Source organism: Drosophila suzukii, chromosome 3 (assembly GCF_043229965.1).
Source record: "Drosophila suzukii chromosome 3, CBGP_Dsuzu_IsoJpt1.0, whole genome shotgun sequence".
Classification (NCBI taxonomy): Eukaryota; Metazoa; Arthropoda; class Insecta; order Diptera; family Drosophilidae; genus Drosophila; species Drosophila suzukii.
Window position 1 is genome coordinate 69,477,755 of NC_092082.1, and position 15,378 is coordinate 69,493,132.

Below are 15,378 nucleotides of genomic sequence, written 5' to 3' on the forward strand. Positions count from 1 at the left end.
TTTATGCGTGGGTGCCAAAAAGTCGAGCAATGAAAGGGGAAAAGAGAAAGGGCGGGAAAAGGGGGCGGTAAGGTCGCTTCGGGGAACGTCAAATTAGCAGCGCGCTCAGATTTATTTGCTCGACATCGCCGAAGCCAGCGGATATGAATGAATATGAGTTCCCATTATTGGCAGTCAAGAGTGCCTGCTGACGTAGTTGCCAAAATCGCTATTTGGACCCTAAACCCTCCTTACATTCCCAATAACACCCATTTAACCTCTAACTCTTAGCTGCCCAAAATCCGCTCAGAACTTTATTAGGCCCAAATCCAATTGACCAAGTCCCCAAACGAAGCATTTACAGATTCTCTTTGAGCTGGTCATGCATTTTAATTTTATTTATATTGGTTGTCTCTTACCCAAGAAACTATGAGGCCACATTTAAGGATTTTTAAGTTTAAGAGAGTAAGTTAAGGGATTTTTCTTATCAAAAACAACCCAGTTTTTGTTTAAATAATTTTCCAAAAGTTGCAAAAGTGAATCCGTTTTCATTTTTTGGATGCCTTAGTTTTAATTTTACTCTTTTTTTTATTTTATCGAAAACAGATTTTGAAGGTAAGATTTTTTAATCAAAAAACATACTATTATATATTTTTAACTTAAAAAATTAGGTCACTAATATTTTTCATTATATATTTTACCTATAACATTTTTATAAACAAGTGGTCAAACGAAGGCATTCGAATCAATAGCCTCTCTGTTTTTTTTAAGACCTTTTACCACAAATAATGGTAAACTAAGTATTTTCAACTTTTAGGAAGTTATTTTATTGTCTTGATAAACCTGTTGTTTTTACTAACCATTTATAAAAATAACCAATTTATAAAAATCAATCTATTTTTTCGGTTGTTCAGCATTTTGCTAAAAAATAATACTAAACTAATATATCAAGCAAGATTAGATTCCTAACATGACTTATTCAAAAAATCCCCTGGTTCAGCATTTAATATATGGATTGGCTGTTGATTTCAGATGCAGTCAGAAATTCGAAGTTTTTCCCTGGGTCATCAAATCGTGTTTGCACATCAACAGCGCGAGCAAATTGATTCGCCAATGACTTGTTTACAACAATTGCCGCCTCCACCTCCGATTCCATGTCCATCTGGTGTAATCTGACCGCTTGAATGCGATTTAGCTACTGTTTAGCCTGTTGCTACAGTGAATATCCCCTATCTCGCCCATCTCCCCCGCAGCTTATCGCCGTGCACCAAAAACAAATTAGCAGATAAGCAGCTGACGGTGCTCGAACGTCCGGCGATCAAAATATTTGACAATAAACACAGAGGCAGAGGTCCCACAATCGATGAATTTGCCCAACGATGATGATTATTTGTCATCTGGACAAGGCCCAATCTTTATCAGCGAGCATCACTGTGACCGACTTTTAAGCCGGGTCTTTTGTGAGTAAATAAATAAATTAAAATCCATTTTGTTAAGTTAATGGAAAGGAAGCATAGATTTATAAACAACTATCCTAAATATAACTTTAGTTATTAACTATATCTTAAGTCAATTTAAAATTGTACCTATAAATAATTTAAACATTCTTTTCATAAAGTAACTTGTCTTGTTTGACAACCGCAATAAATTATACACACAGAAAATTGTGACTTTCACAACTGAGTTAAAAATGTTTTTACAAATAGAACGACATTTTTGAAGTTGAACATGTTTTCATTTTGCTCGAATCAAGTTAAATTGGCGGTATTTACATTGTATATCCCAACAAATAAATTATAAGTCCAGCCAGTAGTTTCTTCTTATCAAAAAGTTGTTAAATAAACTCCATTTAACTTTTCTCTTCTCGCCATTTCGATTTAATATTGAGACTATTGATACAAAAATTTACTTACTCGGTTTTTAAGAACGGTTGATCTTAATTCAAGATCAATGTACTTGAAAATTGTACTCTGTGTACAGTTTAAATTTGAGGCAATAAGGCCAAAATTATATATTAATAATAAACAAAAAGGAGCTCCCTTCCAGATAAAAACCCACTGCTTCAATATTTTTTTTATATTTTATTCAAATGGTAAAAAGGTATCAAATCGTTTGAAAAGGTTGTTGAATATTGCTGGGTAATTCTGTTTACTTCTTCTTCAGGAAGGAGCTGGCGACGGCTGGAGCGGCGTAGGTGGTGATGGGGGCGGCGAAGGCGTGGCCAGCGGCGTAGGTGGCAACCGGAGCGGAGTAGGCCAAGGGAGCCCTGTAGGCGGTATAGGCGGGAGCGACAGCGGCGTAGGTGGAGTATCCTGGAGCAGCATAGGTGGAGTATCCAGGAGCGGCATAGGTGGTCACTGGAGCGGCGTAGGCCACGGGAGCAGCGGAGTAGGTGGCGGCGTAGGCCGGAGCAGCGGCATAAGTGGCCACCGGGGATGCGAGGTAACCAGCCTGGGCGGCGGCGATGCAGAGAGCCAAGCAGATGAGGAACTTCATGGTGATTTGGTTGTTTGGGTTGGTTGTCTTGTCAGTGACTGATGCTGTTGGCCTTTTCGACAACCGTTTTATAGGCACGGGCTTGCAAACGCAAAATCTTAATTAGAACACAATTGTCAATGAAATCATTTTTCTGCTGACTAACGTTCACTGAATGTTTGCCATTTTATTACCAACGGACGGCGTTTCAAATGGTTCACCTATTATATTCCTAAAGGTTCTCAACTGTGGCTTAAAAGATTTCTTTGTCATAAATTAGATGCTGGTTATACAATAAGCCCAGTATTTATTTATAAAAGTTAGGCTTTAATAATTGTTAGCAACAGCGAGGATTAGAAATAAGTGATATTTTTTCATCTTTAAATAATTAAATAGCAACACAAACTTAAGCTAATTTATTTATTTTTTAATGGCACTCTACATTGGAATATCAATAACATTTTGACAAGTACATTAGCCAATCGATTATTGAATATTTAGGACTGTAACATATAATGTCCAAAGCAGATAAGTAGTTGCCACCTACTCAAAAAAAACTGGAAAAGATTAATCCATTTGACACGCGGCTGGTTGGTAATACCCAAAGTGCGGCTTCCGCGTTCAACGAACATTACGCGCCAGAAATCTCGAAGCGGACGCAATTGTGTTCTAATTAGGGTACTCAGATTCGGAAACCCGTTTGGTATATTCGCGACAATTGTCCTATAAAATGGTCCAACATTTTGGCCAACAGCATCAGTCACTGACAAGACAACCAACCCAAACAACCAATTCACCATGAAGTTCCTCATCTGCTTGGCTCTCTGCATCGCCGCCGCCCAGGCTGGTTACCTCGCATCCCCGGTGGCCACCTATGCCGCTGCTCCGGCCTACGCCGCCACCTACTCCGCTGCTCCCGTGGCCTACGCCGCTCCAGTAACCACCTATGCTGCTCCTGGCTACTCCACCTACGCCGCTGTCGCTCCCGCCTATACCGCCTACAGGGCTCCCTTGGCCTATTCCGCTCCAGTTGCCACCTACGCTGCTGGCCACGCCTTCGCCGCCCCCATCACCACCTACTCCGCTCCAGCCGTCGTCAGCTCCTTCCTGAAGAAGAAGTAAACAGCACTTGCCCTATGTACTTTTTGATCCACCCAAGCAATTAAACAAATAAAATAAATCATCACAAGCCAATCAATTTTTTCTGATTTTACTTTACTACTTATACTCAAAATGAAAACGCCTTTAATTTTAGAAATGATGGCGACCATTTTAATAAATTTATCAAAATTATATCATTTAGTAAATTGACATTATTTAAGCAATACATTTTTTATTGCAAGTAAATGTTTAATTATATTTATAAATCTTCATTGCTTCCAAATTTCAAAAATTCATTTAAAATAATTTTTTGAGTGTATTTTGGTGGTCTAACTGATCTAAACGATCATTTTGTTAAAAAATAGGCAATCGGCTTTGAGCCGCAGTACTTTAGCATACTTTCCGGCGGTACAATATTAATATAGGTCTATGACGATGACATTTTGCTTTTTATTTGGGTGAGTAGTTTGCACGGAGAAGCTTATCGATGTGTTGTACGCCGTACGTGTGTCGGCAGAGGCTGAGAAGAGCTATTCCCTATGCCCGGTACATTGTTAGAAATGGTGGAAAATAAAGGTAAGTATATGAACCTTTATTAGCATTAATAAATTAAATTAAATTAAATAATTTAATTATCAATACAAAAGAACCCAAATGCTGTATGTTTCTTGTTTTATTTTAAATTTATTAAGTTGTTACATTTAGATCGGCTCTTGCAAAACTAATTTCATTTCTGATACACATATCGCGCTGCATAATTGGACGGCTTGCGATTCAGTTGGCCTAAAAACAAACCAACAAAAAATTCAAGAGTAAGGCATAGCATTAAATGTTGAGATTGAGATTCCCGATTTGGCCAGAGGTCTGAGCTGAGTTGGAAGAGTTGTGTGTTGGGGAAATCAGAGACAGTTAAGGGTTGAGCCTAGCTTGGCCTAGCAGAAGAGGCGTAGAAACCAAAGACCCAGCAGGGAGCTAAGGACGGCGCTTACGCTGGCCAGGGAGGGGGTGGAGGCTCCGTTGTGCGCGTTGCAGATGCGGGGCTGCGGGGCGGATACGTATTTGCAGATGGTGCCCACGAAGTTCACCTGGGCGCGCTCGTTAACGTTCTTGTCGAATTGCTGCAAATGGAAAAATTCATATATTAATAAAAAATATTTAGTGCCTTAAGTAACATATCTTCTTATCTTTAATATCTTTTTTTAAGTTAATTGTTAAATAGTGTTTCTTTTATAGAATGTATCTCATGAATATATATAATTTAATGCGCTATCTTGCATAGGGAAATTATGAAACGTGGGATTGGGAAACTATTTTTAGAAAGTATCTATAAAATGTAATGTTTTAAGTCTTAACAATAATAAATAGTAAATCGATTTCACAATTCTAAATAACATATCTTCACATCGTAAATAACAATATCAATTTAATTGTTGAATAGGGTTTCTTTTAAAGGATGTATCTCCTTGAAATAATATGTAATACGCTATTTTGTAAAGAGAAATTCTAAAACGTGGGATGTGGAAACTATCTTAGAAAGTATCTATAAAATATAGTGTTATAAGCTTAAAAGCCAACCTGATAAATTTTAAAATAAACGCAATATAAGAAATAGTAAATATTTTAAATAGTCGTGGACTTGTTATTACATCAATGAAAAATTCTATTCTCTAAGGAAATATTTTATTATTTAAGGAATAAATACAAATAAATGAGATGAGAGCTTAACTCGTTCAATAGGTTTTAAGGAATATTTCCAAATCACATTCGAATATTTAATACTGACCTCGTTGAACAAGATGGTGGGCACGCTGGTTAGGGGTTCCTTGAGGCGGTTGGTGGCCTCGCCGGCCTTCTTAAGGAGGACGCTGCCCTCGGTGGAGTTGGCGCAGGTCTTGATGTTCTCCCAGTTGTTGATGTGGTTCTCCGAGGCACATCGCTGGCCTGGATAGACGTTGTCCGGGAAGTTCTTGCCGGCCTTCATCAGGCAGTTGATGAAATCGATGGTGAGGGACTCGCGGGTGAACTCCACCTGGTAGGAGTTGGCCTGGATGTGCTCGATGGCGCAGGCATGCACCTTGTTGCCATAGCACTCGTTGGGGCCGTGGTGGCAGGTGAACGTCACCTCGGCGCCCTGGGTGGTGAACTGAGGAGCAGGGAGCAGGGAAAAGGAGCCATGCAAATGAGCCATTGTCCTGCCGACAAACGGGGCTAAGGGCCACTCACCTGAGACTTTCCGAACGGCACGAAGGTGAGGTCCACCACATCGCGCAGCTCTCCCTTGACCGCCGGGTACAGCTGCTCCGTAATGAACTTGGCACTGTCCGGACACAGGGACTCGTAGTAGACGGCAATGGGCACCTGCAAAGTGCAAAATGATATGGTAAATTAAAAAAAATATGTTTTAAACTTTAAAAATATATTATCCTAATATCCTAAACAAAATTATATTCATTTTAATACAAAAGTAGTTTAAGTTGACCATATTATTCTACTTTGAAATTCGTAATAATACCCTTTTGTATTTTATTTAAATAAAAGAAAACATTGTCAATGCCAATACACTTTAATTGAATATTTTTTCTCTCAGTGAATTGAGTGCACTCATTTCAATTTCGATTGGGGTTGAATTTCCGAATTTGCATTTTTCGAGAGTGCAGCCAAGCTGAGCCATGCAAATCTCATGTGGCTGAATGGACAGGGTCCAAATATGTTTAGTCTTTGTTTATCAATTGGGGACAATTGCCACATGCTCCATTCAACAAGCCAAAATATTGTTGAACTTGAACCGGCAAGCATATGAATGTTTTAGATAAGAAGAATAATATGGGGTAAAGTGCTGAATTAATAATTTGTACTTTTCGGGAAATCACTATGAATCAGCAAATATATTCACTAAGTATTTTCTATCGAATAGTATACAATTAATTTGGTTTCAGTTCATAGAATTTTCAGTGCTTCATTTTAATTCTTATTTATTATTCCACTCATAACCCATATGTACACTTATGTGTATATTTGGTTTGGACATGTGCTTTGATATCTTGTGTATACTCCCCCAATTGAACACCAATTCCCAAATGTCGGATTGTATATTAATCAAAATCCCCAAGGCATGCAAACAATGCTGATCTCAGCTTTAATTCTATTATTGATCAATCGATGTACATATTTATAGTATTTTTACTAAGCTTTTATTCCTCACGTCATTAAATGCTTACATTTCAAAGTTACGTGCTTCTAACACAAATGATTATTTATTGGTGTAAGTACAAACAGATGACATTCATTTAATGTAATTTCAGTTGATTATTTAACCCCAAATTAAAGCTGTGTGTAGATTAAACTGAACAAATTGAGGGGATCGCAGCAGGAAAAATTACATTTTATTGTAATAGTTTTTTTACGAATAAATAAAGCCCAAATGCTTGAACAATGCCAACGAAAAAATATAATAATCACGAATGTGTGTATATCGTACATACTCAAATGCAAACTTTTTGTTGCTGGAGTTGAAGTTATATAAAACCTAATGACACATCGCTGAAAGAACCCGCCATTCTTCTCGATCTAAACAACAACAGAAGCGGCCAAAGCTATACATACATCAGTAGAGATGTTTGTACCATATGTGCACGGAAAAAAATTTAGATAATCTCTGGGACGTGATATAGGCATATTTACTTCTAAACATTGTTGATGAATTTTTGGTATTATAGCAAATTTTATAAAACTCAAAAGTAACTATTAATTTAGATGAATTTTATAAAAATCATAAATTTAAAGATCATGTTGAAAATGGATAGACTTTCAAATGGTATTTTCATTTTTTGCGTATATCGATCCTAAGTGGCTTGTTTTTATTAAAAAAAAAAGATTAATAGTCATTATTTACAGTCTCTGATAAAAATACTACTTAATTTATAGGTCATAATGATATTTATAAATATATATTTTAGTAAAAAGTATACAAATTGGAAATGGTATAGGTTGATTCCTTAAAATATAGGTAGTATAAGTAGTATATATGGTCTAGCACCATCATATATTTTTATGATTTGTATTAAAAAAAGTTTCTCAGGTATATTTCTATTAGATAACATGGTTGTAAAGTAATACCTGCTGTAGTGTTAGTAAACCTTTTTTAAGATCAGGTGCACTGATCAAAATTGAGTTTTGTGTAGAATGAAGTTGCAGTTGGGCTGCCGGCTATGTTCACACCGGTTCCCTCTATGAGAAATCGAAACTGGTCTCAGAACCGGTTCTTGGGTCCGAAATGAAAATAACAACAGAGCTACAGGGCGCTCTGTGGCTTATTTATAATGTTAATTATGCTCTATGCTTTTCCACGGCGGCATTTTCCGAGCCGACTGGTGGCACAGTTCGTTAAACTCTCGAAATGCCACTTGTTGCTGCCACGAAAAGGGTGCAGCTTTTCTATGGGTTTATTTTTTGTCGTATACCCACCTACTACCACTAGTTAGTTTTTCAGCTAAATCACGTCTTCACCCAGATGGTAAATGGGCGTTTCGGTGCCCCTGGCACGCTTTGCTGTTGTGTAATGACTTAGGTTTTGCCTACTGATTTCTGTGGGTTTTTCCTAAGCCAAAAAACTCACCTTAGCAGCACTATAAGCAGAGGCAACCAGGCAGCTCATCAGGAGGCACACAGCGGCGATTTTGTGACTCATTTTCTGGCTTCTTGTTGTTCTGGGAACCTTTGGAATAATTTATTTTTTATGTGTATAACGTTGACCACGTAACGAGCTGCAGTCGTGATGTGAGCGGTTCGGTGGCTAAGCGCGAACTGTTGTTTGCTAGAGAGAGCTTAGCGCTATAGACCCAGGCCCCAGTTCCAGTTCCACTTCCACAGCTCCCCAGCGGATTTCCAGACTGGAACGAAGGCGGCTGAGAAAGAGTTAGTCAGACCTGCCTGCATAATTTGGGCAGGGCTTCGCTCGTATGTGTGTATGTGTACACGTCAATATTCCAGTGTCTCGATCGGGAGTTATTCCAGTCAGAGATAAAGTTTAAGCTTCGACAAGAGCGAAATGAGAGATGGTTGATGATGGGTTTTGAGATGTTTTCATCTTCGTTAAGTCGAATTTCAAATACTCTTGACGATTTAAGCACATGATGAAAATTGAGTGTTAAAATGCCCATTTTAATTAAACTTAAAAAAAAAAAAAGTTACCCGAATTATTTCAATCAAGCTTACGGAAAACATTTGAGTCTAATGATAAATTGAATTGAAGAAAACATTATTTCGAGTTTTAAAATTGTTCTTAAGCTTTAGATTTTTCCATGATAAAAGCATAAAAAGATTAAATTTCTCTAAAAGGGAAAAAAATTTGAAAATTGTACAAAGCGGTTTTGATTTAAATGTTAGGCCCAATACTCACTTCAATCCAAAAACCTTCAAAATTGAAGTCTTCATAAGACATTCAGTTTATGAAATTTGTGTCAAGTATTTCAACTATACCAATTATCGATTTTGTTTTTACTACAAATAGGAGTCATATTTAAAAAATCATAAATACCATTTTTATTCAATAGAGAATAAAAAAGGTAGGGAATTAAGCACTTTTTTTAATTCTTACGATTTTCTTTAGCCATCAGTTGAAAACCTCAGCACAAATTTTTGTTTCCAACTTTCGACACCTGGGGGAAATCAATTCCTAACAGTCGACCGCCCATACAATAAGTGGTCTAGAGTACATTTGCTTGAATTTTTATAAATAATGGAATTACAGATTAACATGCACAAGTCCTGGGAGGTGAGATTCACGCCCCCTAATCACGAAACCGAAATCCCTTGGCGATCAAATCCTTGCGAGCCTCTAGAATTTCATCCTGAAGTTCCTTGGCGGCCTCTGGGCAATCGTTAAATGTGAGAGTTCTGTATAGAACAGTCCAAACGGAATATAACTGGAGGAAAGATATAATAATTATTAATCACAGGTGTTATCTACAGAAATATTTTCAATAACTTACGCCGAAAATCACGAGGAGTAAAAGAGGTAAAAGCTGAATATGTAGGAAATATTTGCTGGTTAATTGCGTTTGCACTGCTCCCAAAACCATTGAAAGATATGGCACCGCAAAGAGCGATGCATAAAATAGCCAGCGTTGCAGATTTGTCATATTTTATAAATTTAATTGATAAACAAAACTAAATCCAAAATAAACACGTAAACGTAGGAGTGTGACCGTGGAATAATTGATGAAATATACCGCCCGGCAATGGGAAATATACCATTTTTATTTTATCGAATATACCGAAAATATTTCAACGGTCACTCTAAGAAATCGATATTTTCCAGTGTCAATCGAGTGTTTTTAAAATCTAATAAACAATATTCCAATTAGCCTGTTGAACTTCGCTTGGTTTCCAATCAGAATAGTCGATGATGTAGTGTTACCCTTGATCGAGCGATAAGAAATACCAAATTAAGTGCCATATCAGCCACCTTTGCACAGTTAGCAATTCAAATGCGAGTTATCGATATACTTCGTTTAAAACTCGTTAAATCTAAGATTTATTTAAACGTTGGTGGGCGTGTTCTCCGTAGCACCCACTGTGCACGGCGTATTGGCAAGTAGGTCAGCCGTTCGGCAGCCAATTATTTGGAACTTGACCTCGTTGTCGGGCAAAGTGTCGCCCACAAAGAGTTTCGGCTGACTGCTCAAGGCCCAGAGCTCCTCCTCTCCCTTGGAATTTCGGTTGATCTTGAGGCCCGTGACGAATCTGATCTTGTGGGGATTGTAGGCCACCACTTTCAGGTTGTCCGCCGTGTAATTGGAGCCACTTCCACTCTCCTCCCATTTTACGAGGGCACCCAAACTGATGAGGCTGCAGAAGAGATTCCCCGACTGATCCATCACCTCCGACTCACATTGGATTCCCCGGGTGCCCAGTATGCGAAAGTGTTTTCCTGTTTCGTTGGCGTTGGGGTATTTCCAAAAGGTTTCATTGTTGATCAGAGGGAGGGGGACCCTCACCTCATCGAAGGCATTCAGCGTGTGGAAGTACAAAAAACGCTCTGTAAATACACAGAAAATAACGGTAAGAATTAAAGTACAATTTAATAATGGAATAGTAAAAAAAATATCTGCAAATTTAAGATTTTTAAATTAAATACCAAAGAATAAAACGTAAAAGAACACCTAATAAAGTGAAAATTAATTTAGAAATATAAGATATTACCTTTTTTAATAATTTGAGGTCATACAAAAGTTGTTTTATATAAAAATAAAAGTATAAATTCTTTACATTAAGTTGTTCAATTTAATATTTTCATATTAAAAATCAGTAAAAACCACAATGCTTAAAAAACTTTTTATTATATAAATTTGTTAAAATAAAACTTATACGGAATTTTATTAGAACGAGTAAAATTTTTTTTGAATTTTTTAGAATCTTGAAAATATTTCTATAATTTTTTCAAACTTTTGCCTAAACTCCCACATTTTTTTTGGTTTTCCAGAATAACGAGTGTGTTCTTACCTTCTACTTCACTCGGACTCAAGCTCACAGTGAATATTCCTGCCTGCGAGTTGCTGGAACGGGCCAAACGCACCAAAGGGGCGGAGGGCTTCATGGACTCGTGCTCTATGCGCCAGGATCTACCCGAGAGGGAGTCGAAAACGATGAGGCCATAGCCCCAGGCATCGGCTATATAGGCCCTGCCACCCACACACCTGTTCGGAGTTCCACTCTCCGCCAGATCCACCACCAAAGCTGTGAAGATGGACACGCTGGGGGTGTAGGATTCGGGGGGCAGTGAGTGCCGCTGTATTAGCTCGTCCTTGACCAGGTCAAAGGTCATGATCTGGGGCGGACAAAGCTGCAGGGAGTTCACCTGTCCCGAATCCACCACCCACAGACGCCAGCATCCGTCGATCTGTGAAAGAATTATTCAGAAAAAAAAATTAAAAAATATATATATATTTTATAAATTTGATAAAATTAATATAAATTTAAAAGTTTTCCAAACAAATAAAGGAAACACTAATATATTGAATGTTGCCAAATGTTACAAAATAGTATTTAAACTTAATATTCAAAATTGTAATTAAAATTTTTGAACCTTGTTTGACCTAATAAATATTTGTTTTTTTATTGCAGCACTAGGATAAACATGTATAAAAAATTATAGTTTAAATATTAAATATAGAATTTTATAAAAAATGGCCATAAAAAATAGTTTGGTTCCATAAACCAGATAAATTGATGTTCTTGAAAATGATCTGAGTAGCCTTATCAGTATTTATAATCCCCTTACTATCAAAGTGAGGAGTCACATTTTTGGACTTTGATAATTTATTTTTCAAACGTTATAGTCACGATATAAACTTAGTAAAACCAAGAACTTAGAGTTCTTTCACTCACGAAGGTCCTGATGGCGGAGGTGATGCCTGAGCAGTTATTTGGTGGCACATGCCACTCCTTACTTGGATACGCCTCCAGCCTGGGATTCTCCACCACCGCGTTGTCCTTCGCAACCACGGTGGCCAGTGTAAAAGGTGTGGCGATCCCAAGCCGCGGAATTGTGAGGAAGGTGCGATGTCTGCCCTCATCGCCGTACTCAATGTCCACATCCACTGGCAGAAAGCGATTTCCCTTCAACAGATCGTCGCCCAAACTGAGGTTTGTCCACTGGTGGAGAGTGTGCAGCTCCTTGAGGGCCAATTGCTGGCCCTGAACTGCACAGAACAGCCCAAGGAGAATCACTATCATGGCAATAATACTATCTGAGGACCCGCTAAGTGACAGTTCTACGCGCTTCAAACGGTTTCCGAAGACTGAAGATGCGCAGGTAGGCCCTAAAGTTCTTGGCCCTTCAGCGAAAGTACACTTTAAGAAATATATTCGGAACACCAAAGTTTTAAATGGTAAATATAGTTGTGGAAATAAGGGTAACTTGTCTTTAACTTGTAGCTCACATATTATTATCACCTATATTACTATAAATGGAGATATAATATACTCCTTTTGATACCTTCATACTTTTTGTTAGATATTCTTATAAATAGAAATATCAAATATTTAAATAAAACATTCTGCAAAAAATAGAAATTCAAAAATATAATATAAGAATGCTGTTAAAATTCGAGTTACATATGGATATTTATTTTTTCAAGTGTTGTTGACCATCAAAATCAAAGACAAAGGTCGTGTACCTGTGGCCGCCGAGCAAACACTTTCGAATAGTCCCAAGATTTATGGCTGGACATCTTTTATGTCGGCTTAAGAGTGTTTACACAGATCTCAAGAGTCCGATGCGTCTAAAAGCATCCCCGCCCCTGCAAAAGGTCTTCCACATCGCATCGCAGCACCCGATAATTGATTTCCCCGTAGTCGATGGTTCCGGCAAATATCTTCTGCAGACGATCCGACAGCAGCCACAGCTCCTCCCTGCCATCCGAAGGTCTCTGTATAATCTTCAGGCCGCTGACAAACTGCAGGGTAACCGGATTTAGGGCCAATAACTGGACATTTTCCCGGTTGTAGGGCCTTCGAATGTCCCAGCCGAAAATGCCAATGGGCTCCAGGAAACCGCAAAACCAGATACCCTGTCTGCTGATCGCATGCGAAGCACACTGAATTCCTCTTCTGCCCAGGGTCACGAACTCCGAGAGGGAGGAACTTAGTCCCTTTTGCCAATTTGTGGCATTATTCAGGATATCCAATGGAATGGCTAGCTCCAGATCGTTGGACAAGGCATGGAAAACTAGATGGCGTCGTAATCCCAGTCCCAAAGGAGTCACCGCCAGGGCCAAAGGTCCATCGAGCAGCTCGAAACTCTCACCTGCCACCGTGTGGGTTCCGAATTTTGCATCAGGATAGGTGAATTTATTCTCAATGCGCCAGGAATTTTGACCCATCACATCGTATACCACTATGGCTTTACTTGTGGGATCCGCCAAATAGGCAAAAACATCTTTACACTGTCCTCTTGGAGGTGGATCCCTTATATCCGCATAGATATTCACAAATCTGCTGACCGTGGCTTTGTAAGAAGTTTCAGGCAGACGATACCGATGGATCAACTGGTCGGTGGCCAAATCAAAGACCACCACTTGCGGTGCACAGTACTGAACAAACTCAATCTCTCCACTGTCCAGGATCCACATCTGACCACAGGGATCGATGTGAACCCTGTAAACAGAGGTCAAGCCATCGCAATTCGCTCCGTGGCTACTGTGCCATTGGTAACTGGGATATGCCTGGATTTCACTACCGTTTTGCCGCTGCACATTTGTAACGTAAGCCAAGGAATATGGAACTCCCTGGCCAAAACGCGGTGAAGTCACAAAGTGCCGAGGTGGTCCACCATTTCCTAAAAGATTGAAAGAACAAAAATGAATTTTGGTTAAGAAATCATAAAAAATCATCTAGTATAAGAGGTTTCATTTTTTCTTTAAAAGAAGTAAGCAAACAATTTAAAACTACATTCTACGAAAGAAAGATACATATAAATTTTATCAATAAATGATTTCAATCGTATACCCAAGCAAATATTTACCCTGAATTCTATAATATTTGAGTAAATGATACTTTTTTACAAATAAGAAAAATTATCTACTCCTAAAGAAATTGATTTATATATTTCCTTATCAGAAGACAGTTTTCAAAAATTTAAGATATAGTCTACATTAAATCAGACTTTCGAAAATTCACTGAGACTAATTTTTTTGGGTGTATAAAATCATATTTATGTGAAGCAGACAGCGTAGTAATTTATAATTATAGATTTGCCTAAGCCAACCAATATTTCAAGACAATTTTAGCAAATTATCGGTCGTTAAAAATCTTTTTTTTATGACTCCCCGAAATATTTATACGATGCTTACGTGGGTAATAAACATCGATGTCGATCGGTATGGGACTATCCGGATTATAACGACCATTTCGCAGCACCTGTTCTCGCTCTTGTTCACTGGGGAAACCATATTGCAGGTTCTTCCACTCAAAAACTCTGGGAACATCCTTATAGTCTGAGGGGAACTTGAAATCCGGAAAGACGCGCTTGGGGCGATTAATATGATACTGAGCCAGGGAAGGATTTGCGTAGATTATCCATAGAATTAAAGATAGGATAAGCCTAATAAGAAAAAACATTGTTATCACCGAATTTTGTAACAAGTTCAAGAAGTTTAAGGTTTACATTTTCAGGTTTTAAATTGCACAGTTGGTGATCCTTACTCGAGGGCTCTTGCCATCATACTAAACCACCAGACACCAAAAAACCTTACAAATTGTGAGAAAACAAAAACAAAAAGTTATTTAAGATGGTATATCTTACTTGCTCCAACTGGTTTTCAAAATGTATATTGTATCAGTTTGGTTGTTTATTTTAGCTCATTTCTCTAGAGTCTCATCATCGCACTCTGTCTAAGGGTATTTCTTTTTTATAGCAGCGTTTGTTAAGCTAAAGTTTATTTATTATTTTTGTTAACACTTAATGATTAAGTTTGTCTACTCAGACAATTAAATCCGAAAATGATTAAAGCATTTTATTTTTATCAAAAAGTCTAGTAGATTTTAATTTAACAAAATATTTAAACTATTTGAACAAAGTACAAGAATGTTTAACGGGTACGAGAGTGTTGATTTAATGTTTTGACATTGAAAATAGCACACACAAGTCATGGACTGATTTATGTCAAAGCTCTTATCATCTGTCTTGCTAACCAACCTTATGAATATCCAAATGCCCATGATTCAGCCAGTGGATGTTTATAGTTTAACATCTCAACAAATGAGGGCTACCGGTAGAGTCATTCTTTTTTCGCAGAGGAAACTTAACAACCCTTTGATTTA

The 15,378-nt window shown here is 38.0% G+C and overlaps 6 protein-coding genes across 6 annotated transcripts; 1 reads left to right on the top strand and 5 right to left on the bottom strand.

Moving 5' to 3' along the window:
* Positions 1 to 2,095: 2,095 nt before the first annotated feature.
* On the bottom strand, positions 2,096 to 2,526 carry LOC118877966 (cuticle protein 16.5-like). The gene has a single exon (XM_036818799.3). It carries the CDS (start codon positions 2,473 to 2,475, stop codon positions 2,128 to 2,130), a length of 348 nt encoding a protein of 115 aa, XP_036674694.3. The 5' UTR covers positions 2,476 to 2,526; the 3' UTR covers positions 2,096 to 2,127.
* A 673-nt stretch (positions 2,527 to 3,199) lies between these two features.
* On the top strand, positions 3,200 to 3,648 carry LOC139353039 (cuticle protein 16.5-like). The gene has a single exon (XM_070996154.1). It carries the CDS (start codon positions 3,253 to 3,255, stop codon positions 3,574 to 3,576), a length of 324 nt encoding a protein of 107 aa, XP_070852255.1. The 5' UTR covers positions 3,200 to 3,252; the 3' UTR covers positions 3,577 to 3,648.
* Positions 3,649 to 4,210: 562 nt separating this feature from the next.
* On the bottom strand, positions 4,211 to 8,377 carry GILT1 (Gamma-interferon-inducible lysosomal thiol reductase 1). The gene is made up of 4 exons (XM_017081132.4): positions 8,171 to 8,377; positions 5,779 to 5,913; positions 5,339 to 5,698; positions 4,211 to 4,673 (listed from the first exon to the last, which is right to left on the bottom strand). The coding sequence occupies exons 1-4, from the start codon at positions 8,240 to 8,242 to the stop codon at positions 4,488 to 4,490; spliced, it is 753 nt and encodes a 250-aa protein (XP_016936621.2). The 5' UTR covers positions 8,243 to 8,377; the 3' UTR covers positions 4,211 to 4,487.
* An 889-nt stretch (positions 8,378 to 9,266) lies between these two features.
* Dpm3 (Dolichyl-phosphate mannosyltransferase subunit 3) lies at positions 9,267 to 9,767 on the bottom strand. The gene is made up of 2 exons (XM_017081134.4): positions 9,546 to 9,767; positions 9,267 to 9,479 (listed from the first exon to the last, which is right to left on the bottom strand). Exons 1-2 carry the CDS (start codon positions 9,693 to 9,695, stop codon positions 9,345 to 9,347), a joined length of 285 nt encoding a protein of 94 aa, XP_016936623.2. The 5' UTR covers positions 9,696 to 9,767; the 3' UTR covers positions 9,267 to 9,344.
* A 143-nt stretch (positions 9,768 to 9,910) lies between these two features.
* Positions 9,911 to 12,469, bottom strand: yellow-e3 (L-dopachrome tautomerase yellow-e3). The gene is made up of 3 exons (XM_036816929.3): positions 11,944 to 12,469; positions 11,059 to 11,455; positions 9,911 to 10,594 (listed from the first exon to the last, which is right to left on the bottom strand). Exons 1-3 carry the CDS (start codon positions 12,289 to 12,291, stop codon positions 10,095 to 10,097), a joined length of 1,245 nt encoding a protein of 414 aa, XP_036672824.3. The 5' UTR covers positions 12,292 to 12,469; the 3' UTR covers positions 9,911 to 10,094.
* A 193-nt stretch (positions 12,470 to 12,662) lies between these two features.
* Positions 12,663 to 14,822, bottom strand: yellow-e2 (L-dopachrome tautomerase yellow-e2). The gene is made up of 3 exons (XM_036816813.3): positions 14,723 to 14,822; positions 14,409 to 14,659; positions 12,663 to 13,894 (listed from the first exon to the last, which is right to left on the bottom strand). Coding segments are annotated over exons 1-3 (1,308 nt in total). The 5' UTR covers positions 14,725 to 14,822; the 3' UTR covers positions 12,663 to 12,839.
* Positions 14,823 to 15,378: the final 556 nt, after the last annotated feature.

Coding starts and splice junctions, on each gene's coding strand:
- LOC118877966 (XM_036818799.3), bottom strand. CDS start 2,475: ATGAAGTTCCTCATCTGCTTGGCTCTCTGCATCGCCGCCGCCCAGGCT.
- LOC139353039 (XM_070996154.1), top strand. CDS start 3,253: ATGAAGTTCCTCATCTGCTTGGCTCTCTGCATCGCCGCCGCCCAGGCT.
- GILT1 (XM_017081132.4), bottom strand. CDS start 8,242: ATGAGTCACAAAATCGCCGCTGTGTGCCTCCTGATGAGCTGCCTGGTT. Junction 5,914..8,170: donor CTGCTTATAGTGCTGCTAAG/GTGAGTTTTTTG, acceptor TGCACTTTGCAG/GTGCCCATTGCCGTCTACTA. Junction 4,674..5,338: donor CCACCATCTTGTTCAACGAG/GTCAGTATTAAA, acceptor TTCCATTTGCAG/CAATTCGACAAGAACGTTAA.
- Dpm3 (XM_017081134.4), bottom strand. CDS start 9,695: ATGACAAATCTGCAACGCTGGCTATTTTATGCATCGCTCTTTGCGGTG. Junction 9,480..9,545: donor TACTCCTCGTGATTTTCGGC/GTAAGTTATTGA, acceptor TCTTTCCTCCAG/TTATATTCCGTTTGGACTGT.
- yellow-e3 (XM_036816929.3), bottom strand. CDS start 12,291: ATGATAGTGATTCTCCTTGGGCTGTTCTGTGCAGTTCAGGGCCAGCAA. Junction 11,456..11,943: donor CCTCCGCCATCAGGACCTTC/GTGAGTGAAAGA, acceptor ATTCTTTCACAG/ATCGACGGATGCTGGCGTCT. Junction 10,595..11,058: donor GAGTCCGAGTGAAGTAGAAG/GTAAGAACACAC, acceptor GTGTATTTACAG/AGCGTTTTTTGTACTTCCAC.
- yellow-e2 (XM_036816813.3), bottom strand. Junction 13,895..14,408: donor CATCGATGTTTATTACCCAC/GTAAGCATCGTA, acceptor TCAATCTTTTAG/GAAATGGTGGACCACCTCGG.